The sequence below is a fragment of the Hippocampus guttulatus genome, chromosome 4 (assembly GCF_054856545.1).
Source record: "Hippocampus guttulatus isolate MCC_2025c chromosome 4, RoL_Hgut_1.0, whole genome shotgun sequence".
NCBI lineage: Eukaryota > Metazoa > Chordata > Actinopteri > Syngnathiformes > Syngnathidae > Hippocampus > Hippocampus guttulatus.
In genome coordinates, this window is record NC_141264.1 from 11,024,966 (window position 1) to 11,050,726 (window position 25,761).

General features: G+C 41.7%; 2 protein-coding genes across 8 annotated transcripts in view; both read left to right on the top strand.

Annotated features, from left to right (window-relative positions):
- The window catches only part of abtb3b (ankyrin repeat and BTB domain containing 3b), an 83,381-nt gene extending 68,056 nt beyond the window's left edge, over nucleotides 1-15,325 (top strand). The window contains exons 4-17 of one of the 2 annotated variants that reach the window (XM_086109725.1): nucleotides 3,537-3,689; nucleotides 3,914-4,079; nucleotides 5,903-5,992; nucleotides 8,399-8,500; nucleotides 9,459-9,552; nucleotides 9,762-9,897; nucleotides 10,416-10,636; nucleotides 10,745-10,923; nucleotides 12,442-12,547; nucleotides 12,846-12,948; nucleotides 13,044-13,125; nucleotides 13,226-13,294; nucleotides 13,964-14,077; nucleotides 14,156-15,325. In XM_086109725.1, coding sequence (XP_085965851.1) covers nucleotides 3,537-3,689; nucleotides 3,914-4,079; nucleotides 5,903-5,992; nucleotides 8,399-8,500; nucleotides 9,459-9,552; nucleotides 9,762-9,897; nucleotides 10,416-10,636; nucleotides 10,745-10,923; nucleotides 12,442-12,547; nucleotides 12,846-12,948; nucleotides 13,044-13,125; nucleotides 13,226-13,294; nucleotides 13,964-14,077; nucleotides 14,156-14,365 — 1,825 coding nt within the window. In that variant the 3' untranslated portion in view covers nucleotides 14,366-15,325. The remainder of the gene's footprint in view (nucleotides 1-3,536; nucleotides 3,690-3,913; nucleotides 4,080-5,902; nucleotides 5,993-8,398; nucleotides 8,501-9,458; nucleotides 9,553-9,761; nucleotides 9,898-10,415; nucleotides 10,637-10,744; nucleotides 10,924-12,441; nucleotides 12,548-12,845; nucleotides 12,949-13,043; nucleotides 13,126-13,225; nucleotides 13,295-13,963; nucleotides 14,078-14,155) is intronic. The other variant, XM_086109726.1, reaches the window with a different exon arrangement.
- A 1,833-nt stretch (nucleotides 15,326-17,158) lies between these two features.
- On the top strand, nucleotides 17,159-25,136 carry mlc1 (modulator of VRAC current 1). 6 transcript variants are annotated; one of them, XM_086109844.1, is made up of 13 exons: nucleotides 17,162-17,412; nucleotides 18,127-18,230; nucleotides 18,311-19,011; nucleotides 20,133-20,222; nucleotides 20,352-20,405; nucleotides 21,570-21,671; nucleotides 21,790-21,891; nucleotides 21,972-22,043; nucleotides 22,119-22,235; nucleotides 23,485-23,541; nucleotides 24,035-24,157; nucleotides 24,257-24,421; nucleotides 24,557-25,136. In XM_086109844.1, exons 3-13 carry the CDS (start codon nucleotides 18,751-18,753, stop codon nucleotides 24,632-24,634), a joined length of 1,221 nt encoding a protein of 406 aa, XP_085965970.1. In that variant the 5' UTR covers nucleotides 17,162-17,412; nucleotides 18,127-18,230; nucleotides 18,311-18,750; the 3' UTR covers nucleotides 24,635-25,136. The 6 variants fall into 6 exon arrangements, with proteins under 6 accessions (XP_085965974.1, XP_085965970.1, XP_085965973.1 ...); XM_086109847.1 differs by having other exon boundaries at nucleotides 18,719-19,011; XM_086109845.1 differs by having other exon boundaries at nucleotides 17,162-18,230; nucleotides 18,719-19,011.
- The last annotated feature ends 625 nt before the right edge of the window (nucleotides 25,137-25,761 follow it).

Genomic DNA, 25,761 nt, shown 5'->3' on the forward strand with positions numbered 1-25,761 from the left:
CATAACATTACAGTGATGAGAAAAAAACAGTATTAGGAGGGCTAAAATGTCTGCAAGCGTAACAATACGCCGTGTCCATCTGTTGAGAATATTCAAGCCAGGGGATGATATGGTACCAGCCCGCCGGGGACAAACATTGCAAATACACTGAAGCTAGATGTTTTACATGCATATAATTATCCAAATTTTAAAAGGCAATGTCTTATATATTGATCCTGTTAAATAAAAATTAAAATAAAAAGGGAGACTAAAAAAGTTACACATGCACACACACACACACGCACGCACACACACACACGCGCGCGCGCACACACACACACGCACACACACGCACACACAAACACGCGCACACACACACACACACGCACAAACACGCGCACACACACACACAAACACGCACACACACACGCGCGCGCACACACACGCAAATAGCACTCGTGTCGTGGTAATTTCCTTCTCTGCGGACTGCTTCTCATTTTCCCGCTCATTTTTAAATGGCGCAGCGCACTAAAGGGTCCGACTAGAATGTTAAATCACGCACTTTGGTTCCACCTTTCGCGTCGGCGACTCGGCACGACTGCGTAATCTGCGCTCGGAGGGGGGGCGACGGGGGGGGTCAGAATCGGTGCTACAGGGGCACTGCCCCCCGCTGGCCCCCCCCAGAACCGCCACTGGTTGAAGGTCAAATGTACAGTATATTGTTATCTTTTGGCATTTTGACAGTATCTTGAGCTGTGCACAGAGTCTGCAATGGCGCGGAAAACTACGTCAGCTGGCAGCATTGTGCATGGTGTGATGCAAGAATGGCGTTGAGTGTGAGCAGGCCGTCACTGTGGGCAACGGGCATTTTTGCTTTCAGCTGATGCGGGTCTTTTGGATGTCCAATTAGAATCTTCATTCACGACATTTGTTTAAAAAAAACACACACACACACAATGTCACTTGTGGTTTTCTCATATTAAACACATTAGCAGTGCCTCTCTTTATTTAGTAAAGCTGTGCTCGATCATGACATGTGGAGCGGTGACATGTTTTAAGAGGAAAGAACAGTGGGGTGGAAATAGGCACTTATGATATAATGGGTGTAATGAAAGGTATAAGGTTAAATGAATTGAATTCCATGACAACTGGCTTGATAAACGGCTTCATAATTGGCATGAATATTGGCAATTCTAAAAATTCAAACACCAGAGTTCACTATCCTTGATTTAGGCCTAGATTAGGTTTAACCGCTAGGGAGAGCCCTACTTGATTTAGACCTTTTCAAAATAAGTGATATCTGAAGAGCAGGGGTGTTAAAGTCGTTTTGGTCTGGGGGCCGAATACAGCCTAATCTGATCTCAAGTGGGTCCGGCCAGTACACTCACAATAAGACCAATTTTCTTTGTGTTAGTGCAAAGAATTCAATTATTAACATATTTATATTAAATGAATTTTCATTGACTAAATAAATTATGAACAACCTAAGAGCTCAAAATAGTATGTGTAATCTCACCAACACTTTTACTCAGTTTAACATTTATTCAACTGTGTTAGTTTGAAAAATGATCACGGTGATTGTAACAATGTTGCACATTTAGTCACAGCTCTGTGGAACTTAAAAACACTGATCTTTCAACATCTGGGAAGCAATTTGAACAAATGAATGGCTTTCACAGCATTCCAAGCATTCTGCATTTTTTTTAATGAGGCTAGCAAAATTTAAATGGCTCTGCTTGGATATATGAAAGGTCAATGATACCTCTGAACTCAGAGAGGCACATACAAGTGATTAAATAACAACCATTGACAGGTTTGTACCACTTGCACACCAAGCTCTCTACATGTATCGTTTACCCTCTTAATATTCCAGTTTTAAACCTTAAGGCAGCACACCAAGTTTCTTCAAAAGGTTAATAGCAATCACCATATGAGAGCCTGAAGATAGTTCACGCCCTGCGTATCAATCAGTGCACAAAACATACTTATATCAAATAATATATGTTGGTGCTATAACATTCACAATAATACTTATTTCCCGATTTGAGATGAAACATTCAATAACCAAATAATCACGTGTACCCTCTAATGGCCGCATTGAACACATGCCTCATGAACATAAATTCTGTTTTTAGAATGCAAAATGAATGTACCGGTAATGTAATTAGGCATAGCTGGAGGGACTTGCCATGTTTGGAACATGTTTTGGTGACAGCTCATTTACTTGCCAAAGTGGAAAAAGTGCATATTGGTATGCATAACATGCTGTTGGTACATCAGTGAAGGTCGAAATGCAGAGAACCATGCTTGCGTATTTTCAGTGATATCACTGCAGTAAAATCCGAGGATGTGTTTACCTCTAGGATTAATAAAGCGATTTATGCCATTCATACGTACAATGTGCATATTTTCAACTGCATGAATAAGATCCCTTCCATGTGTCAGTGTGTGTGTTGCATTATTGAATTCAGGGATACTCCTCATCTTAAACAGTGGAAACACTGGGGTCAGGATCAGCCATATGGTTGTCATTTCCTGCATCTGTCTCAGCAGGACTGCTAACAAGTACACCCTTACCACCTTACAACTCAGTATGCTGGCATGTGTGAAAGATGCACTCCATCTGCTTGTTTGGCTTCGATGACAGTGTTTTCTTGTGGTTGTGTAATCCAAGCACGAATCAAGAATGTACCACAACAACGTATTATACTGTGGTAATTCAAGGAATCTTAATGCATTATATATTGGCAACATGTACTATTCTGCGATTGGCTGGCAACCGGTTCAGGGTGTCGCCCACCGACTGACTGAAGACAGCTGGGATAGGCTCCAGCAACCCCCGTGACCCTTGTGAGGATAAAGCGCATCGGAAAATGGATGGATGGTTTCGAAATCAGAGGCCAGCAAATCTTATTACATTTATCTTAAAATAGGGATTGGTCACAAATAATGCTTGCAATGTCTCTGTATTTTTAAAAGTGAAGGCAATGTGCAATAGTGGTATTGTAGCAGGAAACATTAAGCTGATACAAATAATTTGCTTTTATAAGCGACATAAAATGACGTGGCATGGCAAATCTTGAATTTGACACCTGTGGACTAAAGAAATTGCCTACCATTGCCGGTTGTAGCCCGATAAACTCTTCAAAGTCAACTGGGAAAGGCCTCGAGCTCAGCTCTAATGAGGACAAACGGTATAGAAAAGGGATGGATGGATGAATTCCAAGTTGAGCGAATCACATTTTTTTTCTGCTTTGACTTTGTATGAAAATGCCAAATCATGAACATTTATGAAAGATCTTTTTAGCCGCTGGGTGGATAATATGTGTCAGCATGAGCTATACCCTATAATGTTCATGCAATTCTTTCAGATGCAGTCAGTCTTTAATTCCATTTACTTGGCAGGGGTCATCTTTTACGAAAGTACTATCTCGTTGGGCAATCGAGCTAAGATAACATATGCAAATTGTATCTGAGGTGGATTTAAAAAAATATATATAAAAAAACGTCTATTGCACACTTGCTGATGCCACATGTGTTTCGATCTCCCCCCACAGGCCGTTCATGGTGCTACCGCCTCTGATGGAGTGGGTGCGTGTGGCTGTTGTTCACACTGAGCACAGACGGAGCTTCTCTGTGGACAGCGATGATGTTCGGCAGGCTGCCAGGCTGCTGCTGCCTGGAGTGGACTGCGAGCCCCGCCAGCTCCGGTACAGCTGCAGTCCTTTAGGCTTCACAATGCACACACATTCATGCATGCATGCACTCACACACACATGCACACACACCTTCCAAAACTCAACTCATCTCAGCAAGGAATTATTTTGCTTGTATGGTTTTGTAAAAAATTTAAACTTTGTGTTTTGGGTGATCAGTTGCACGTTGTGCACATCAAAACATCCACCTAACTCACTTGGTGCGCTTTGGCCTTCAGAACGGATGACTGCTTCAGCGCCTCAAGGAAACTGGATGCTGCCTCAACCGAGGCAAAGCTCCTGCAGAACCTGGGCTTCCATATGCTCAGCTGTGGACGCACAGACTTGGTGAAGCAGGCTGTCAACCTGCTGGGGCCGGATGGTATCAACAGCATGAGTGAGCAGGTTAGAGACAGGCAGCTCACTTCAATCATTTATGTTCAAGCACATTAACACTTGCTGAATGTGCACAGAAAGTTGTCACACTGCCTGTGGAACAAAAGTAAACGGCGGCTGCTTCATCTTGATTATTATGCAGACATGCAAAATACAGTAGATAAAATAAGTCTCCAGACCTCTGATGAAATGCTACTATCTCATACAATAAAATGAGCCCAAGAAAATAAAAATTCCCACCCTGAATATGACCTACAAGATGTACAACTCCTTGAAATTCTTTCAGGAAGGGAACTAAAAAAAACAAAAACAAAATAATGTGATTGCACAATTGTGCACACTCTCTTATAAATTGGGATATGGCTAGAGTCAGAATTAAGTAATCACATTCAAATGGAAGTGAGCACACACCTGCCGCCATTAAAAATCCCTCCAAATAGAGTTCATCGGTTCTAGCAGGCTTTTCATGACGTTTATTTTTTTCTTTCTAGCTGAAGCCAGAAAGTTTTATGCAAACGCTGACTGCTATTTCAAACTGTTCATAATTTCCTCCACCTTGTTGTAAGTCCCTCGTTCCTCTTGAAAACAAATGCTGCCACCCCCTGTCGGTTACCCCTGCGGCAAACATATCTTTAGGAATTATGGCCAAAAAGTTTGACCTTGGTTTTCATTGGAATGCGTGACAAAAGCTTGTGAGAAGATTTGTTGTGGTCCAATCTTCTCAGGGAGACCATGAGTGTATAGAGGCCTAAAATGAAAATTAATCTAATACTATACACACACCCCTGGTGTAAGGCCACAACATTTCTGTACCTATATGGCTTATAGTTTATGGTGGGTCCACTGCTGTGCAACTAATAACATTCTAAAGAAATCTAATAAAAGAACTCTATCAGAGTCAAAATGTAGAAAGAAAAATCTCCTTATGATGAATTGCTACACCACCGCAGTTTATTAGAGCACAGTCAAGTGCCAGGGTTGTATCTTGGAAAAAAGAATGAACCTTGGTCCAGAGGCAAAGTACAGATGATGTGAAGTGATTTTCTTTTTCCCTTAAAACTTTCAGACACCGTAGATGAGCTGGTAACTACCAGAATTTGGGTGCAATGTATATGGAAATTGATCAGGAATTTTGAAAAAATGTATGTAGTCAGTGTTTTTAATGCAATAGACATCTTGGTTGCATGACTGGCGACAGATCCAGGGTGCAGTCCACATTTTGCAATAAATCAGTTGGCTGAGTGTCCAGCTCCCCATGACACTGGACAGGATAAGCGGTGCTCAGGATTGATGGATGATGTTTGCAATATTTGATTCAGATCCATCTATTCAAGGTTTATCCTGTCCAAGGTTATGACTGAGCTGGAGCATATTCCAGCCAACTTTGGGCAGGGTTCACCCTAGACTGGTTGCATTTAGACAAGCAAACATTTACACTCGCATTCAACCCTATATGAACAATTGAGAGTCTTCAATTAACCTTATAGAGGAGGAAAGTGGAGGACCACATATGCACAACGTCAACAAATTAATTCCATACAGGAAAGCCCAAGCTAGTTTCCCTGATTGTTTGGCAGACATGCTCGCTCCACTCTCTACAATGCTGTCCAAATCATTACAAAAGCACAAATTAATTTATCTGAAGTTGCTCCCACTCTACCAGCCCCTCAGAAATCTTATCAACACGAGGCTACATTTCTGGCACTTTAGAATGACCATTCTGACTTGTGCAGCCAAAAGAAAGTGTGCATGTGATGTTATGTTGAAAGGACAGCGTTACCTTCAGATATGACACAGCTGTGCGCTTGTGTTCGGTGCTTGTGCTCATGCAGGGGATGACCCCACTCATGTATGCTTGTGTCCGTGGAGACGAGGCCATGGTGCAGATGCTGCTGGATGCTGGAGCAAATATTACCAGTGAGGTTAGTGTTTTGGCTGTAATACATCAAAGGTATTTCAAGGTCAACAGCAAAAAAAAAATGTGAGCCAGCAATACTGAATTATGTATTGTAGTGAGAATAGCATGTTCCAGGGTACCAAGACATGAAAGGCGTTGTTGTGTAAGAACCCTCTATCTCAATGTATACAGGTATGGTGCAGCAAGTAGAGAAAAACAGACTTAGTGATCCTCATCTCTCTCATTTTCCTTTCCATGCATTGTACTGTTTATTGTTTAAGCACTCATGATCATCAGGGAATGATTGTCCTGAGTGGACACACCATTAGGTAACGTAATTCCAGTGCAAGAGTTGCGAAAATATATTGCCTAAAATGGTGGGATCCCACTTAAAATGTTCTGTTTTTATGGACACCGACAGAGAGGTAATAATTTCACAACGTCTTTATTATTGTGCTTGTGTTCTAACGCTGCACTCTACCGCATAAGCTGAGAGGTGTTTTTTTTTCTTTTTTTTCACTCATGTAGCTAAATATCGGAATCAAGCTTATATATCATTTGTGTTGGATATACAGTGGTACCTCTACTTACGAACATCTCTTCATACGAAATTTTCAACTTGCGAAACACCTCAACAAGAAATTATTGCCTCTAGTTCCGAAAGAAATTTCAAGATACGAAAGGTAAAAATACAGTATGCGTTGCTTCGCAGTTTTCTGAACGCAACATACTTAAAGCTGCTCTGCCATTGGCTATTCCTGATCATCATCCTGGCATCCCATTGGCTAAGAGGGACCTCTATCCGGTATGTATCTATGCATGTAGATCAATAGATGTGTGTTTATGCAGCATCCTCGTCATTCGCCTCTTGGGCCATGAGGTGTTCCGATAGTTTTACATAAATGTGAATCCCCAGAAAAAAGTGTTCACCAGTCCGGCGATCACTCACTCTGCTGATGTTTGCCTTGGGCATTTTCGAAGGATTGTTAAAAGCCGACAAAAGCAAACGTCCTTTGCTCAGTTCTTTACAAAACGCCAGGCAAAAAACACTCCTGAGAGAGAACATGAACTAAAGAGGGCAAAAGAAGATGAGGACACAGTTAAAAGTTAAATAACCCTCATTTTTATTCTTTACTATATTCTTTATTTTTTACATTGCGCAATAATCTAATTTGTAACATTAATTTGTTCCATATTTTGATGCATTTTTATGCTTTAGAAAACAATGTCTGAATTTTGGTGGGCTTGGAACGGATTAGGTCATTTACATGGAAAACGCGTCTCTACTTACAAAATTTTCTTGTGAAGACATTTCTTCCAGAACCAATTAATTTCATAAGTAGAGGTGCCACTGTAATACACTTTATGTTGGGTCGTGCACTTGTACATTACTGCTAACTAAAATCACCATAATAGTGATTGTATTTCCGAATACATCATTAAAAAAAATAATGAACATTATTTACTTTCTGTCCACAACGTTCTTTACTGTTTTTTTTCCCTCTCATTTCGCTGTCAAAAAATTATTTTGAATATGTGACCCAAAATGGGACCTCTACATTGGCTTAAAACAAACAAGGGACAATCGGAGGAGTTTTTCAAACCTGGAGTTACAGCCCATGTTGTTAACCCCACATGCCGGCCTGGCCATTGGGCTCTTTTGAATGTGCAGGCAAACCAACTTAAATGCATATTGAATAATTTACTTCAGTAACAAAGCCTTCACTTTATTTTGGTTATTGTTTGATTGTGCTGATTTAAAAGGGGGAGACAGTGATGTCCTTTAGATTAGGGAAGGTCACACAGAATCCATAGAAAAAGATGTCTGAGACAACATCAAGTTGATTGTGCCCATTATCACCTCAGCAACATGCATCATCAGCCATCGCGCAGCTTTGATTTGCAGTTCACTGACACTCGGCCAAAGCACAAAGACATGCTAAGTGCAATTTATGCATCACTTAGCCTTTAATTGATCCGCTAATTATGTTAAATTATTTTTATCTCATCACACATTCTCAACTGTGGAAAATGTGTGCTCATTGGCATCAAGAACCTCACTTTGATTTGTTACATTCTCCCCACACCCGAGAGATAACCCTGAGGTAGGTCGAAGCCCTGTCGGAGAAACCACAGTGGAGGGACGACGGATCAGAGAAAATCCATTTGGATGAGGCCTAACTAGACAGATCAATTTATTGTGTTCATTAGAAGGTCAGCATGTTGACAGGTTGTCCTCTGCCGCCCCAGGCCTCTTAGATGATTACTCCAGGTGCTCCCGAAGCGCTTTTTGTCCTCCCTGCAATAGCTTGTCTTGTGCTTGCTTGGCCATGTCGTCGTTTTTAATGGCTTCATGTCTCTCTCCCTCATCTCCCTTTTATGTCCCCCATCCCCTCCTTCAACTACCCCGCTCCCGATGTCCATTCCCCAGGTGCCAAATTCAGTGCACAGGCACCACTCAGTCTTTCCCGAAACGCGCCAGGCGACGCCCCTCACTTTTGCTGTGTCACATGGACATGTGCCTGTGGTGCAGGTAGTGATGTCCTCTTTCATCTGTTGACTCTCTCTGTGCTTCAACTCATGGTTGGTCGTCATTTTCACTTCAATCAACGGTCATTTTCTGTCTTTTTATTTCTATTTGGACATGATCAAGAAGGGGTTCCATTTCCAGCAAATGGAACAGGCTCCATTAGGTAAATGGAAAGGTGAACCATGCGCAGTGGACTAATTGTAATCGAACACATTTGTCTAATTCAGTCTGCCCTCTCAATGATGTGCACACTGGGATTATGTAATTTACTTTTAACAGAAAATGCTTTAAACCGGCATTTTGATCTCCCCTTGAATAAATACCATTCAGAATTAAAAAGAGATGTACTACTGGGTACATGAAATAATTTCCCAAGCTTTTCACTGTAAAATGTTTCTTGTTAGTAGTGTTTCATGATAGCTGCGCATGGTGAGATGGGTGAATGCGTAAGATTCTTTTGAAGTAGAAAAAAGAAAAATGTATGTGTATGCATAGTTAAATGATGCCTTCTGTAGAGTTTTGAGGTTTAAGTTGTTTCACGTTAAAAAAAAAGCCCCACCTTTATAACAAGCATATTCTCTTTTTGCAAGCATGATTCAACCTCATATTTATTGTGTCCAACTCAGGGGAACTTTGAGAAGCTTTCGCATTTTTCCCCCCTGTGGACAGGAGAATTTATTAATTATAAAATAATCCTTGGATGCTCAGTGCATCTCTTGGCTCTGGCTCACAGTCTGCCTGTTTTGTATTTGGCTAAAGATAGTGAGTGGCAGCTGGCTTTAGTTCCATTCTAAATGAAACAAGAGCACAATTAATTCCACGTCAGCCTGTATTCTAAATTAGTAATCAAACATTCATTAACTGCATCTTACGTGTTAGAGAAGCTCAAAGTCACCCAGCTAAATAATTTTCTCTCTCTTCCCATCATGTCCTCCTCGGTCACCCCACCTGAACTCTGCAGCTGCTTCTGGATGCCAAAGCTAACGTGGAAGGCTCCCTGCAGGACGGGATGGAGAACTACACTGAGACCCCGCTGCAGCTGGCTGCTGCTGCAGGTATACGCAAGCACCGTGGCTCCTCTTCCCCACTTCCATCCAGCTGCTCCTCCCAATCCATTTCTAACAGCTTCACCTGAATGTCAGTCTCATCTTTGGCTGACTCGTGACTTAAAGGCGAATTTATCCTCAGCGCTGGCAGAGACTCTATAATCGGGTCGATTCTCAGTTCTGTGGAGCGCATCTGCATATGTGCTTTTCATGCTCAGGCAACTTTGAGCTGGTGAGCCTGCTGTTGGAGCGGGGGGCCGACCCCATGTTGGGAACCATGTCCCGCAATGGCATCTCTACTGCGCCGCAGGGAGATATGAACTCCTACAGCCTGGCAGCAGCGCACGGACACAGGTGATGCACCTTTATGGTAAAACCTAACTTAAATGTTCAACCACCATTGCACACCTACGGATGAGTCAGCTGCACACACCCTCACTCATTGTCGCGCCTTCTCGGTATGCACTATAAATGACATACCATACACTCCACAAACTCATCTACTCAGCAGTTTAAAGGACCATGAAATTAACACATGGAAGGTGTTTTTGTTGGTCATTACACAAATTAACATTCTGTGACAAAAGTGCTGATGTTTTAGCAGATTTTGTTGTTCTCACAACTGTTAGACAATCACATCACATTTAAATGTGAAGTATAGCTTTGTTGACTTTTTCTTATTATTGCAAATCACTCGATAGTTATTGTGTGAACTGATCTCAAAATCATCACTATGGCCGAAACCAGGCATGTTTTTATCAGTGTTTTGCTTTTATAGTCAAACTGTGCAGCATAACGGAAGATGTGCATTCATTGAAAAGTAACATCAGTAAAAGTATTAAACTTTGTTTGATTTTGCTTGTTTCTTCCAGAAATGTCTTTCGGAAGCTGCTGTCACACACACAGAAAGGTAAAGGAGACGTCTTATCCCTAGAAGAGATTCTGGCAGAAGGGTCAGAGCTGGAGGGAAGAAGTTCATCTGAGACAGACCTAATGCGAACAGGGAAGGCCAAACTGAAAGCCCTGAAAGAAGCCATGTACCACAGTTCAGAACATGGACATGTAGACATCACCATAGACATACGGAGCCTTGGTTAGTTGACTTATTAATAACAAAACCTCAGTTACTGTTTTCCCCCCCTCAATATCTGATGTCTTGTTGTCTTTTTCTTGCGTTGTTCCATCCACACCTCTTGGCCAGGGGTGCCATGGACTTTGCACACATGGCTGGAATCTTTGCGCACATGTTTCTCCCAGCACCGCCGGCCACTGATCCAGGGCCTTCTCAAAGAATTCATCTGCATCGAGGAAGATGAGTACACTGAGGAGCTCATCACACACGGCCTGCCGCTCATGTTCCAGATCCTCAGAGCCAGCAAGGTACACGCTGTCACATCATGGAGCAACCACTCCGTAGCCATTGTCAAATGTGTAAAATGACAGTGGGTTCTACAGGTCCCAAATGGTTTGGCATTTGAACATATACAATCATGGTCCAAAATGACAGCCAGAATCCGAAAACTGAAAAATGTTGTGCAAATGGAGACATCCCAATGTGTTTTGCCTGCTCTTTTTTTTTAAGCATACACACCCTCACAAGAGGTAACTGATTATATACCAAAGATCCAAATGTCAAATGTAAAAATTAAACTGAAACTTCTGACTGGTAGCACCACTCATCAAAATGCTGGTTTATTTCATGTTTTGTTGTTTTTCCGATTTTCTTTCCACAACACTTTTGTAAATTATCTTTGCTCTGATTTTGATTAGACTTTTTATTAGGTCTCCCATAGGAGAAACTTGCCTCGGAGGACATTTCCTCTGTGCTGCTACATACATTGAGCAAAAAACATACACATACACAGTGCAACATCCATCCATCCATCCATTTTCCGAACCGCTTGATCCTCACTAGGGTCGCGGGGGGTGCCGGAGCCTATCCCAGCCATCTCCGGGCAGTAGGCGGGGGACACCCTGAATCAGTTGCCAGCCAATCGCAGGGCACACAGAGACAAACAACCATCCACGCCCACACTCACACCTAGGGACAATTTAGAGCGTCCAATCAGCCTACCATGCATGTTTTTGGAATGTGGGAGGAAACCGGAGCACCCGGAGAAAACCCACGCAGGCCCGGGGAGAACATGCAAACTCCACACAGGGAGGCCGGAGCTGGAATCGAACCCGGTACCTCTGCACTGTGAAGCCGACGTGCTAACCACTGGACTACCGGGCCGCCCACAGTGCAACATAATTAGGACAATTATATACAAGACAAGACAGTATACACTCTACACACATTGGACACTACATTACAGTCATATACAGCTATTAACCGTACTGTACTGTTATTCCTTCTCTCATACTCATCACATGACCCGTACTGTTTGATAATGTTGAGATCTGGCAACTTTTGGATTGGACGCTTGCCAGTTGACATTTCTAATGGGGAAGGTTAATTTGAACAAATTGACAACCGAAAGGCCTCCTGGAACTGTGAATTTTTTGATATGAAAGGACTCAGTTATACTGTAGTTTGACTCAGTGTACAGTATAGACAGGCCTATTTATTCCTAGTGGATGTTACTAGCTGTTTGCTGGTGTCATGCCACATTAAGCGCAAACAGCCTTACTGCACACAGGGGGCTTGTCGTGAATTGCAGTGTTCCTCTTTTCCCCTTCTGCTTTGGCAACTCAAACACACACAGGAGAGTTGGGGAACAAAACTGTAATAGAGCCCATGTCTTTCCCGTTTTTCACTTTTCACAGTGTTGTACTTTTCACTCATCCCTTTGGAAGTTGAGGTGTAAAACATATCTGATGTATGTCCAAAACCCATTCAGATGTGTGAAATGAAATCCACGTTTGCTCTGTTGTGTATACTTTGTGTTTGGTCAGAATGAAGTGATCAGCCAACAGCTGTCAGCCATCTTTACCCAGTGCTATGGACCCTACCCCATCCCCAAACTTGCAGAGATAAAACGCAAGCAATCATCACGCCTCGGTGAGAGCATGTCACTGTGTTTTTAAGCAATTTCTTTTTCTGCTGAATCCTGTTGTACTTGTAATGAAAAAAATGGCTGTGCAATTGCAAATCTCCGAGGAATTGTTGGGTCAACGCTTGACTGAATGCTGAACGAATGGAAAGAGTACCCAGCGCCATCTCGTGGCCAAAAATAGGGAGTCAAAGATAATTTCCGGGTACTTGTAAATTAATAGTGCTTTTTGATATTCGTGACGTACGTTTATTGCTTGTTTTGTTTCATTTATTTAAACACAAAATTAACATTCGTGTCTTTTAGATCCTCACTTCCTGAACAATAAAGAGATGTCGGATGTGACATTTTTGGTGGAGGGGAAGCCTTTCTATGCCCACAAAGTCCTGCTCTTCACAGCCTCCAATAGGTAACTTTCAACAAGAAATATTTTGTTCATGGTTATCATGACATTCATTTTAGATGATATTCAATGACTTTTCATATCAATGTCTTGTTGTGAAGGTTCAAAACTCTGCTTGCAAATCGACCTTGTGGTGAAAACACCTGCATTGAAATAAGCCACGTGAAATACCACATTTTTCAGGTAATTACTTTTTTGCAAACCCCATGCTCATGTCCTTTCTTTGTGTACACAATGTACGTATGCGTGCGTGGCAAAAAGCTTAGCTTTTCTTCCCTCTCAGCTTGTGATGCAGTATCTCTACTGTGGAGGAGCAGATGCTCTGCACATTAGGAACCCTGATGTTATGGAGGTTAGTTAATTCTTTTTTTTTTTTTATCATCTTGGGGAAAAAATGCAATGGAAGGAAAATAAATGGAAAGGAAAAATGTATGTATGTCTGTATGTATGTACGTACGTACGGACGGGCATGTGCACGTGTACACAGCGTTAGATTTAGGCCTCTTTGTTACAAGTACTGTAATTTGATGCGTGAGTTGAGCTACACTTTTATATCGCTGTGACCTTTCTACTTCTTATGGTCTTCCTTATCTATTTGCACTGTTGCCCACTTACCAGTTGAAACCAGTTAAAATCATGGAGTCGCACAAAGGAAAATTCCAACTCATTGATAGGTATGTCACGCTCCCAATTGGGGGCGTGGCTAACACAGTGTAATGACAGGAATCATTTCAGCCAGGTCTCCCTTGTTCTGTACTTGTGCAGTAGATAGACTTCACGGGCCCGTGTACTAACTCTTCTTGCCGTCCATTATGTTGTCTAACTGGGAAATAAAGTGTTCTGGTAGTTGTGAGGATAGTGTGCATTGAAGATAAAATAACTGGTAAAGGCTCACTTTGAGCTTTTCAACCGTATACTGATATATATGGTTGAAAAGTCTATACTTCAATCATCTTAAATTCAAAACCTAGAAATTCTGTCCAATTACGTCATGACCTAAGCCTGACACTTTTTATTGCAGCTTTTGTCTGCATCGAAATTCTTCCAGTTGGAAGCGCTGCAGAGGCATTGTGAGATTATCTGCACGAAGAACATAAACACAGATACTTGCGTGGAGCTCTACAACCACACGAAGGTACAAACAACACAAAGGGTTTTTTTTACATTGAGAATATTTAATGCGATTACAACCCTTTATTTACTTTTTCCCCAGTTTCTAGATGCACCAGACCTAGCATCCTACATCGAGGGCTATTTCCTAAAGAACATGGTCATGTTAATAGAGCTGGAGCCATTTAAACAGCTGCTGTATGATGCACCTCCAGATAGTCCCAGCTATAACATCCTTCAGAACTTGGAGAAAACGTTGGCTGTTCGCATCCAGTCCATTCACTTGTCCTCATCCAAGGGGTCCATCGTTTGAACTCCTCAACTTATAAAAACCATCGCAGGCTTGGAACACAAGTGATATTGCAATAAAAAAAAAAATATATATATATATCTATATATATATATATGCGCTCCAGCACCCCCCGCGACCCTTGTGAGAGTAAAGCGGATTGGAAAATGGATGGATGGATATAAATAAATGCCTGGGCTGCCATGTTGCCATGTTATAGCCCGTTCTGGTGGAGGCTGTCTCTCCATGACAGTCATACAATAGCCTTTCCCACTCATCTCATCACGATGCAGTGTTTGTTCCATGATGAGTTATGGACACTGACAGGAAGGATGTGGCGTCATCTCTTGAGACATTTACGAGGCTTTTTGTAAATAAATATACAGTACCACTGATGATCCTTCCCATGCTGCAAGGACACATTGCTGGTGTTTTCTGTTGTGATTACTTGCTCACTCGTCTGTGGTAAAGAATACATTTGTATTGTCCGTCCTGATGATTACTCTTTCAGGCCAAAAAAACGGACCTGTAAGATTAAATAGAGTGGCATCCGTCATGTTTTATGTGGAAATCAGAACTTGAATTTCCTCTACTCTGTAAATATTGTTGATAAAGGCAGATTGATCCGTAACGTAAGTCACTGTATATATCCAATTTCTCATGTCTCACTGTTGAAAAATGCTGTGAAAGAAAAGCTATCTATCTATGTTTAAATGTTGCATGTCTAAGGGAACGTGTTGGAGGACGAAGGTCGTTGCTTCGTCGAAGAGTGGATGGTGAGTGAGAATTGATTTGTCATCAGCACGGGTTACTAAATGTCTAAAACTCTTAACGCTGTTGTCATTCTTGTTGAGAGGCTCAAGGTGTGTTTAGTCATGAAACGGAGATGCTGTTAGCCGTCATCAGGAATTGTGAAACTACATGCCATGTATGTGTGTGTGTGACTTATCTTTCCTCCATAAAGAGTATTGATAATGTGCAAAAGTTTGCTGTCTTGAACTGGCTCAAAAGAAAAAGAAAAAAAATACCCACAAGGGGGTATCCTTGATTCTGTTTGACGTGAAAAGCTGGCTCTCACCTGCTGAAAGGTTTTCTTCACAGTTGGAGAGTTTTAATTTGGCATCCAGCTGATGCAGTTCTGAATCGACTGCAGTCCAACGTATTACAGAACAACATTTTACAGGTAAATTAAAGTTGATTTATCGCATGTTCTTCAAAATATTATGGAGCCTAAGCGTCACTGTCTACAAAATAGGATTGAGGGATACAAAATGCCAATTGAGGGCCTGTGTGACCCCTGGGAATATAATGGGTTTTTTTTTTTTGGCGGAGGAGGGGGGCGTATGAAAATTAAGTGTAACTACACACCAACTACAGTAGGTGGCAGTGGCACTCATTGTCAGAGTATGCGCGGGCAGTTTCAGAGCTAAGGTGTCTTGGCAGCTAGCATGTGCATACACGTCACAGAACAGGAGATATGAAGGTCAGTGCACAAACCCCTTAAGAGACACCATTTTAAATATGTAACGGATGAAAAGAAAGATGGAGAGATTTAAAAAATCAATTTTGAGTTATTCTTTGTTGTAAGTTGATCTGTATTTATTTTCTTTTCTTATAATGATAAGGGTGCAATGTCATGCAGAGGTGTACTTACAACTAATCAAATGATACTATAGTCACAGCGGAGAGTTCTGGGGCCATGAAATATTTTCTTCTTCATTCGGTGGGGGGGGGGGGGGTGCGTAACAGAAAAATTGGGATGATAGGGTGATGCTAGAAATCCAGAAACAAATGGCTGGTTTCGCTTTTTCATTTTAATTTCTTCTGTCTGGTGTTTTCTTTTCCAAGTTAAAAAAAAACATGCCACTAAAGCTTTAGCTGGAAAATGCAACAAAAAAAAAGAAAAAAAGTGAATGTGTTGAAAACTATTGAATCACACCTATTCTTTTCTTGATGCCACCCCAGCAAACCTTGTTTGTTGCTGAAATAACAAATTCATGTCTTAGTGCTGTGAACAGCAGAGAAGATGACATCATGCTTTGTGCAAGTGGATTCCTAGTAAGTCCTCAAGCGTCATGACATCACCGCTGCATCATCATTAATTGACACTCTTGTTTTCTCACCAGTGAATTCACCAAAAGGATGCGGACCCCTTTGAAGCGAAGGAGAAAAAGGAAAGGAATCAAGGGGTCCTTAGAAAGAACAGGCCTCTCTTTGTGCTCCAGTAAATCTCAGGTCAGGCAACTGCTGCTGTGATTGAAAGGCTGCCAAAATAAAAGCAAGCCTCTCATTTACTGCTTTAAGTATGATATAGCTGATTGAGCCACCACTTTTTTCCCCATTTCCACTCTCTTGTTTGACATTTGCAGTGAGTGTGTCTGCATGGCCCAGAAGCTCCGAGGAAAGGGGTGAAGGCCATTGTTAAGGTGTTGCTATGGTTACCGCACCCATAGACAATGCTGCATTAAAGGCTGCATTGAATTCTGAAGTACATGTACTGTGAAACGGCCACATATGCTCTAAAGGTGTTGTCTCGCAAAAGCATTTACTTGAAGTTTAAGAATCATTTCTACACAACCATCAGTTAAAGAGCATCAAACAGGCTACATGTTGCAATTTTCACTTCGAGTCATATATCTCTTGTGTTGGAATGCTTGAGTTTTTAACTTTCTGGGTTGATGCGTTTTCGCTTCTTAACCGAGACATCTTTTCAGTGTGAGGTTCAGTGGGAGTAAATGAGAGAAGAAAAAGGATGTTTGCCCCCGAAACTGTGCCCCCAGCGCGAGCCCCCTCATACCACCCTTGTTGTCATGCACAGGCACTCTCCCTTTGGAACAGAATTTGGCTGGCAGGACAACAGCCATGTGTTTGCTCCACACTTTGAAAAACTTTTCAGTTGTGTGGGTTTCTGAGAATGAGAGCAAAGAGGATGGGGCTGAGAGTGGCAATAGTGAGATATGGAGCATAGAAGGAGCTGCAGTCCAAAACCAGGTGGTATTGATTTAGTGATTCGATTTTCAAGATAAATCGAGTGTACAGCATTTGGGATCAGCCAACATACAGAATAGCAGGTAAGTGCACTCTTTTTACCTTCATCTTATTGTGTGGTCCAAAATGGCTGAGTTTTTATTTCTTCAACGCTGTGTGTAAGTCTTCAGCCAGCATTGATTTGTTTCTTCCTCTCTTCACCACTATTTAACATTAAAAACGGGCGCATCTTGAATTTGGAGCCAGGGCAAGTCTAGTCTTGTATGTTAGTGATGGCAATGCGTCACACTTGGCGTTCCAGCACACACGAAGCTGCCTCGTCCCCGATGCACCTGATAATTTGGTAACAGAAAGTAGACCGCGCTCAGCGTAAAAAGGAGCACATCTCCATTTTTGTGCTGGGGAAAGTCTAGTTTAGTCTGTTTGTGAATTCGGTACATCACGCTGCACGTTGATTGGCATTTCTGCAGACCGAGGGCATTTTCTTTTACACTCTCTCGCCACATCTTGCAATACATCGGAAAAATATACTAAATTTTAGACTATCTACAACCACATCTATCTTGAGGTGCAGATATAATAACGTGATTTTAGTCTACATTATATGATTAAGGCGTAAGCAGACAGATTCGGCATCTGTGTCATGGATGTCATCACATTTCATTCATAAATCTGACAACAGCATAATTTTAGAAATTAATTCATTTGAATTATTTACTGTGTCATCACTATGATATTGAAAATATTTTAATAGCACAACCCTGACTGCGAAGCACAACTTTTGGGATTTTGGGCAGGGGGAGGTGGCTGTTGCTGGTCGTGGGTGCAAAACAGTCTCCAATTGCTTACCTCACATGTGCGGCTGAGTACGTCATCCGCAAGTGGAGATCTTGCAGTTTAAGTAAGTTCAAGCGCAACTTGACATGTGCTGATGTTTTTTTCAGAGATCCCACACTGAGCCCTCTGTCATACATCCCACAGGATTCATAGTTTAGTTTTCCCCCCTCCTTTTTTCATTTTTTTCTTTCAGCGAAAAAATGTGGTGGTGCCTGGCGACTTGTCCCGCCATGTGGCATCATTGTCTTCTATGTTCTTGGAAGGGTTGAAAATGTTAAATGAATTTTTCTGTTCCTTACCCGTGACATGTGCAATGACAATAAAATTCGAATTCAACTTCAACATGACCCGAAAATATGCCAAATGTCATGGTGAAAATGTGAAGAATAACCATTTTGTCAATAAAGATTCGGTAAATTTCCCATGGGTCACGTACACACAGTACTTCCAAAAAGGCATGTTCCTTGCAAATGCAGCATAATTGAAAAGGGAACTAAACAGGTTCACACGCAAATCTACCAATCACAAATTTCTATGCTCTTTTACCGGTAGTTTTTAGATTTTGTATATCAACTAGCAGTCGCATGATGCAGCGCGAGGAGGTGTCGGCACGAGAGGAGTTCACCTACAGCCCCATGTCCACTCTGGAAAGAGGCAGTGGCTCGCTGGGAAGACGAGGTAGCAGGGGAATGGAGAGGAGAGTGGACAGGGGGGAGCAGGATGTGTCAGAGCGTGACAGCTACACTGTGGATGTGAGGGCCAGTGACCTGCAGCTGGCCCAGCCGGAGCCTCGAAAGCACTCCTGCTTCAGCTACAGGGCCTGGCTCTACAGCGTCCTCATAGGGGTAAGAGGAGGCAGATGATAGGATTCACCACTTCAGGCTATTCCACACAGGTTTTAAAAGCTTGGCATGGTCTCTTTCAATGCGGAAGAACCTCACTCTTGAAAATTTGGGTGTGATGGTAACAAGAATCTTATTCTCTGCTTCTTGGTTATGTTACAGTACAATGAGCAAAAATCGTTACCTGTGCTCATTAGGTTTCTTGTTGAAGCAATGCTGCAATTTACAGTAAGGCATATGGGGGCGGGGGTTATTAATTACCAAGCATTGGTTATTCATTACTGTACTTTGTTAACAGTTTGATCAGGCTGAAGAGCAAGGGCAACATCCTGCATCCCAAATGGGATGCATTTATCTGCAACGCATTTTTCAAATTTTTCAACGCCTTTTCAAAATAATACTGTATATTGTAGCATATCATTCATATTTTTTCCAATAAGGCACCCATTTACTCGTAAAGAAGAGGCTCATGGTGACCACAGCATTACAAACTATTGATCATGACATTACTACGCTTTACATGAAAAAAATTTATAAACCTGGCAACTTTATTGTAAAGACGCAACATATGTGGACGTTCTGCTTGAATGCAAATGCCCATAAACAAAGTACAATATGTGCATGAAAACCGTATTACTGAAAACTTGGTTCGTGATAAGAATAAAATACAGTTTATGCCAAGTAATGCCAGCGTGGGTTTTCTTGGGGTACTCCGGTTTCCTCCCACGTTCCAAAAACATGCACCGTAGGTTCAGTGTCCCGAGTTGTAATTGTGAGCGCGGATGGTTGTTCATGTAAGTGTACCCTGCGATTTGGTGGCAACCAGTTCAGGGTGTACCCTGCCTACTGCCCGAAGACAGCTGGGATAGGCTCCTCCTAACCCACTTACCCTTATGAGGATAACCCACTTATCCTCATAAGTGGGTTAGAAAATGGATGGACGTACGGAAATCTATATGTAAATTGCGGTTAATTCCCTCAAATTTTCCAATGGAAATGTTTTGGTCAGAATAACTTTAGATGTCATCAATGTGCTTCAATGTATAAGAACACAATTATGGTGTTATTTATTGCCTTTTTTAATGCCAATGCCCACCTGAATGGGTGCATGTACGTGGTCACAGGGCAGTCTTCTCATCACCTCTGGGTTCTCTTTGTACCTGGGAAATCGCTTTCCTGTTGCCATGGACTACCTGCGCTGTGCTGCAGGCTCAGTAAGTGAAATCACATTCTTAACTTTTCCCTTCTGACTGTCTTTGACCTCAATATAAATGCCATTTGCAAAAGAAAAGATGTATTTAAGAGTTTGCACTTATTTTGAACTGTGTGATTTTTCTTAACAGGGCATACCAGCAGCAATTGCTAGCTTTGCTATTGCCAAGAACAGACATATTTCAGTAAGTTATGCATAGGAGTAAAGACACATTAATTTCAATTAATGACGACTTTTTTTTATTATTATTAATACTGTAACACCTTTCATCCAGATGTGTGGCGCGTGTCTTATAGCAGTGCTTCCCAACCTTTTCATGAGCAGAGGCATGTGCTTTGCATTAGAAAAATCTTAAGGCATGCCACCAAACAAAAGTGTCACAAAGAGACACGGCATGGCTCAGTGGTAGAGTGAGCCAGAGGTTGTCGAAGTGTCCTTGAGCAAGATACTGAACCCCCACTTGCTCCTGAGGCAGCGTCATCAGGAGGTACAGTAAATGAGTAAAATAGTGTAAAGCACTTTGAGGACCCGGGGTAGAAAAGTGCTACGTGAGTGACAGCCCATTTACCATTACAAAAATAACATCTCCTCATATAATTGTGATCGTGTATCAATGAACTCGTGAATATAGTTCCTCAGTGTGAAGTCTGGGCCTGTTTAGGAGAAAATAATACCAATATTCTGTTGTATGAATGGAAAAGATGCATGGATACACATGGTTAATTGTGCCTTCTGTCATCTAGTGGAAGGGCATTGAATTGTTCTTCCAGTCCCTACGTTCCTGCCATAGATAAATTAACAAAGGTACTTTTACTTTTATAGGAAATAAATACACATTTTTGACAACTGAAGTGGAATTGGATACTTTCCCCATGGCACACATGACGATGTTTTTACAGAATACTGTATGTGCTGTGTTGGAAATATATGATCTGTAATGTATTATTGTGGGCGGCCCGGTAGTCCAGTGGTTAGCACGTCGGCTTCACAGTGCAGAGGTACCGGGTTCGATTCCAGCTCCGGCCTCCCTGTGTGGAGTTTGCATGTTCTCCCCGGGCCTACGTGGGTTTTCCCCGGGTGCTCCGGTTTCCTCCCACATTCCAAAAATATGCGTGGCAGGCTGTTTGAACACTCTAAATTGTCCCTAGGTGTGAGTGTGAGCGCGGATGGTTGTTCGTCTCTGTGTGCCCTGCGATTGGCTGGCAACCGATTCAGGGTGTCCCCCGCCTACTGCCCGGAGACAGCTGGGATAGGCTCCAGCACCCCCCGCGACCCTCGTGAGGATCAAGCGGTACTGAAGATGAATGAATGAATAATGTATTATTGTATGTTTTCATGTTTTTTCAAGGTGTCAGATTTCCAGGTGGTCTATGTGTCAACTTTTGCAGTAACGACCACCTGCCTGGTTTGGTTTGGATGTAAACTGGTCCTCAGCCCTTCAGCGGTCAATGTAAAATCATCCTCAGACTTGAATCGCGTTCCATAATATGAACACCTCTTGTCGACGTAAACTATTGCAGTCCATGTTCTTGTTCATTGTCTTTTCTACTTCATATCCCACTGCCTAGATCAACTTCAATCTCATCTTGATGATTTTGCTAGAGGTGTTGATGGCTACGACTGTCATCCTGTCAGCTCGCTCTGGAGAGGACTGCTGCTGCCACAGAAAGGTGCGTATGTGTCCATCTGATGTTATCCTCCACAAAGATCACGCACTTCTGACTATTCCATCTTATAATCCTTCCACCAGTCTGAGACAAACCAACGAACTTTGGTTACAACCCCTGCAGTATTCCCCACTCGTCTCCTCAAAGCCTACTCTGTGAGTTGCTGCCAGCCAGACTGACATTCTTTTCATGCTCCACGGCTCTCTGTGACGGAAATCTATCTGTGGCAGGTGATCGAAGTCATTGTAGGAATCTCCGCTGTGTTTGGAGGTATCATTGCGCTCAACATGGATGCCTTGCTGCCCGGCCCCTACTTGTCCGTCACATTTTTCTGGATACTTGTGGCTGTAAGTTCTGTTCGCTTTTTACAAGAAAGCTGGTAACTGAGTGGTGTGGTAACTCATAGGTAGTGAGGGAATGTATTATTTCAAATCACAACCAATACGGTTGTACACCCTGAGTGCAAATGTCCATATCGGCCCATTTGGCCTTTCTTTTCATTCCCATTGTTCTGTCACACAGTAGTGGTACAAGGTTTCGGGTATGAACAGGGAGCAGTTATATTAGAAGACAGTTATTAGAAGTTCAGTATCACCTTATGGCAAAGAACTTTGAGGAAAGTCAACTTTATTATAAAGTCGCTTATAAAGTAAGTGTATTGTCTAAATTTACATGCTTCTTTCTTTGATATAGAACAATGGGAGTTTGGAGAAGAGCACTGGAAGAAGTCCATTGGCTATCCATTAAAAAAAAAATCATTAAAAATAGCCTATGCCGTGCACTTATATGTAGTAGAATCCCCTGAAAGTGTGGAGAGCATCAGTTGCTAAGCTTTTTGAATCTGAGAGCTACTCAAGTGTTAAAGGCTCCCAGTTTAAGATAAGATAAGATAACATTTATTTGTCCCACACTGGGGAAATTTGCAGTCTACAGCAGCCAAATTGGGGGCGGGGGTAGAAAACAAAAAAACAAAGTGTTGCATGCACAAAATAAATAAGTTTCCGAAAAAGAACTGTACACAGTGTAGAATGCAATATAAGATATAGATACAAGCATATATGCAACTGCATATATGAAACATAAGGTGGCTGTGCTTTGATACACACTTTAACAATACATTTTTTGAAATTACCTGTAATGACGTTATCATTCATTAATTGTTGATATTCACTTATGTGAAGACACTGATCATGTGTATGATTTCTCACAATAATTGGGAAACGGATAAAAAATGAATATGCTACTTTTATTTCTACAGATCTCTGCCAATGGCCACATTTTTGAATGATCAATTTTTACGATACTGTATACCCAGGTTATCACAATGTCCCATCACTGGTGAGCTATTTTTAGAAGAGATCCACAGGCTATTGCTGTGGACCCTTTGGGCTACTCGGTGCCCGCGGACGCCATGAGGTGACTCCTGATATAGAGGATTGGTTGGTGTTCAGAGAATAAACTCCAGGAGGAGCGAATTTCATTGCTTCTCATGGACAATAATAAAACAGAGAAAGCAGCTGAGGTTTATATCAATGCTGTGTCTCTGGGCCTTGTCACTTATTGTACATATTGGATGTGATCTGTTCATGTTTGCAGTGTTTTCCAAGTGCAATCGCCAGTCATGTTGTGTCAGAATACCCGAACAAATGCCTGGTGAGTATATACATATACATAGCATTGTACTCTATTAATATAATTTATGCCTATTTAAAATGTGGCTTAAAACAAATAAATAAATTCTCCCACCAAGTATAATTTGATCTTGAACACAGTTGCCTGGGCTTCAAAGATACAGTTCAAGAGTACCAAAATAACTGTTGGTGTATAGTACATAAAGGGTGGAGCTTGAAAGACTGTAGGCTGTCGATTGATGGACAGGCAAGTGCTACTTCCATGGGACAACAGCAATGGAATGGAAACAACACACTTAATTATTTTTCTCAAACAGACCTGACTTCTGTTTTTCATAAGTCTTCTTTATCCCCTGTCATTCAACATCCCATCACTTTAACACCTTTTACGGCATGCTTGGCCCCGGGTGTATTTTATGAGGAAGTTAATAGGGACCAGCTTGTGACTTTATGTTTGAATACATCTCCCCTTAAAGACGTTTTCTTCAAGCTTTGCTCTCTTTGGTGTCATTCAGGTGGAGGTGCTGATCGCCATCAGCAGTGTGACATCTCCTCTCCTCTTTTCAGCCTCCGGCTTCCTCTCTTGTAGTGTGATCAGCTTTATTGACATTTTTCTACACGAAGTGCCGACAGCCAAGGTGAGTTGGATGAATCTATTTATCTCTGACCGCTTTAGGAGCACAAATCCCAAATAAGTAGTAATAAGAATCACTTATTTCCACACGGCCATGTTGCAGCAATCCTACGACATCTTGCTGCTGATTCTGCTGGTGTTATTGCTGGTGCAGGCCATTTTAAATTCCGTCACCGTGGTGCACTGTGCCTCCTACAAGAGTCAGCTCCGCTTGAGGGCAACACAACAGAGTGATGACAACATGGGAACTTCCAGCCAGTACTGTGGGGTATACATTGAACACAAAATTCCCATATGTCATCTTTTTTTTTGTTGCCTCTCATTCCACACCCTAGGTATGATATGTTTTGCCGTACAAATGCATGCTCTTTACCCGTTATTCTATTTCTCCTCTCTCTCCCAGCAACCATCCAATGGAGTGCTGCAGAACTTCACTAAAGACAGAACCCGAAAGGCAGTTATGGTGCAAATCACTCACTGACTACAATACATGAAAATGAAACTTTAGAGGTGTAAAAAGTGTTAAGTAGATTTAAAAAAAGAATCTCTTCCGCAATCTGAATTATATTGTGATTAGAGAAGCAAAGTGGGAATATACTGTATAAAAATTGTTATATTTGCAGGCCCCAAGACATTGGATTAGACTCTTTGGTTCTACAGGATGTCATCTGCACTAGATCTTGATTTTTGTTTGTTTCCTACTAAAGGACAAATCATATATTTCATCTGCAGCATCAATTTTTTTTTGTGTTGGAACAGCGGGGTTATGGCAATGATGGTATTATTATTGTGTATGTTTGCACTTTTCACAAGGACATGGTGTAAAACACAGTATTACAAGTTTGTGTCCCTTCATTGTGTTTTAGACCTTTAAATGTATGCTTTGAGTTCTTCAATACAAGGTTGAACATGTTTTCCACAGCATAGTGTAAAACAGGAACTGGAAATGTCCAAGTATAAATGTGCAGTAAGTGTACACCAGAGTATTTTGAGTTTATGATTTGCTTACACACCTTAGTTGGACTGTTTTTGGGAAAGACCTTGGATTGCCTTTGACCAAGACATTGAACCCAGCATTTCAATGTCACTCTATCACCATTAATAATAATAATAATATGTTATGGTTGTTGTTAATCTGCAGAATTAATGGAATTTAAAAATGAATATACTTTTTTTTATAATTCAAATTATTTATTATTACCATCACGGTAAGGATACATGATTATCATAAATTTGAGTGCGCTCAGCAAAAGGAAGAGACAGTATTTAGGTATGACATTCAGGATGAGGAACAGCTTTTCTAACCGGCACAAACCGGCTTGAGGAGGGAAGCTGACTGACTTGTGGCTTGTCATGAGCATCGGGGCCACCTCCGCATCGCAGAGAAGGGAGTTCAATTTGAGAAAATAGCAAATTTTTGGCGATGGTGTTCAGCAAGTATGGTGCATTAATTACTCATCTCAGCAAATGATGGAAGTTGTCCTGAAGACCTTTAAACAATTTTTACCCCAGTCTACCTATTTCATAAAATCAATGAAAACCACAACTGCAACTAACATGATGGTAATGTATTCCAGGGCATAGTATGAATCATGACTGTATGTCATC

Bases quoted from the DNA above. Each gene is read 5' to 3' on its own strand.
- mlc1 (XM_086109845.1), top strand. From the start codon at position 18,751: ATGATGCAGCGCGAGGAGGTGTCGGCACGAGAGGAGTTCACCTACAGC. The intron at 21,672-21,789 runs GTAAAATCATCC...CCCACTGCCTAG, and splicing joins TCAGCCCTTCAGCGGTCAAT to ATCAACTTCAATCTCATCTT. The intron at 22,044-22,118 runs GTGAGTTGCTGC...TATCTGTGGCAG, and splicing joins GTCTCCTCAAAGCCTACTCT to GTGATCGAAGTCATTGTAGG.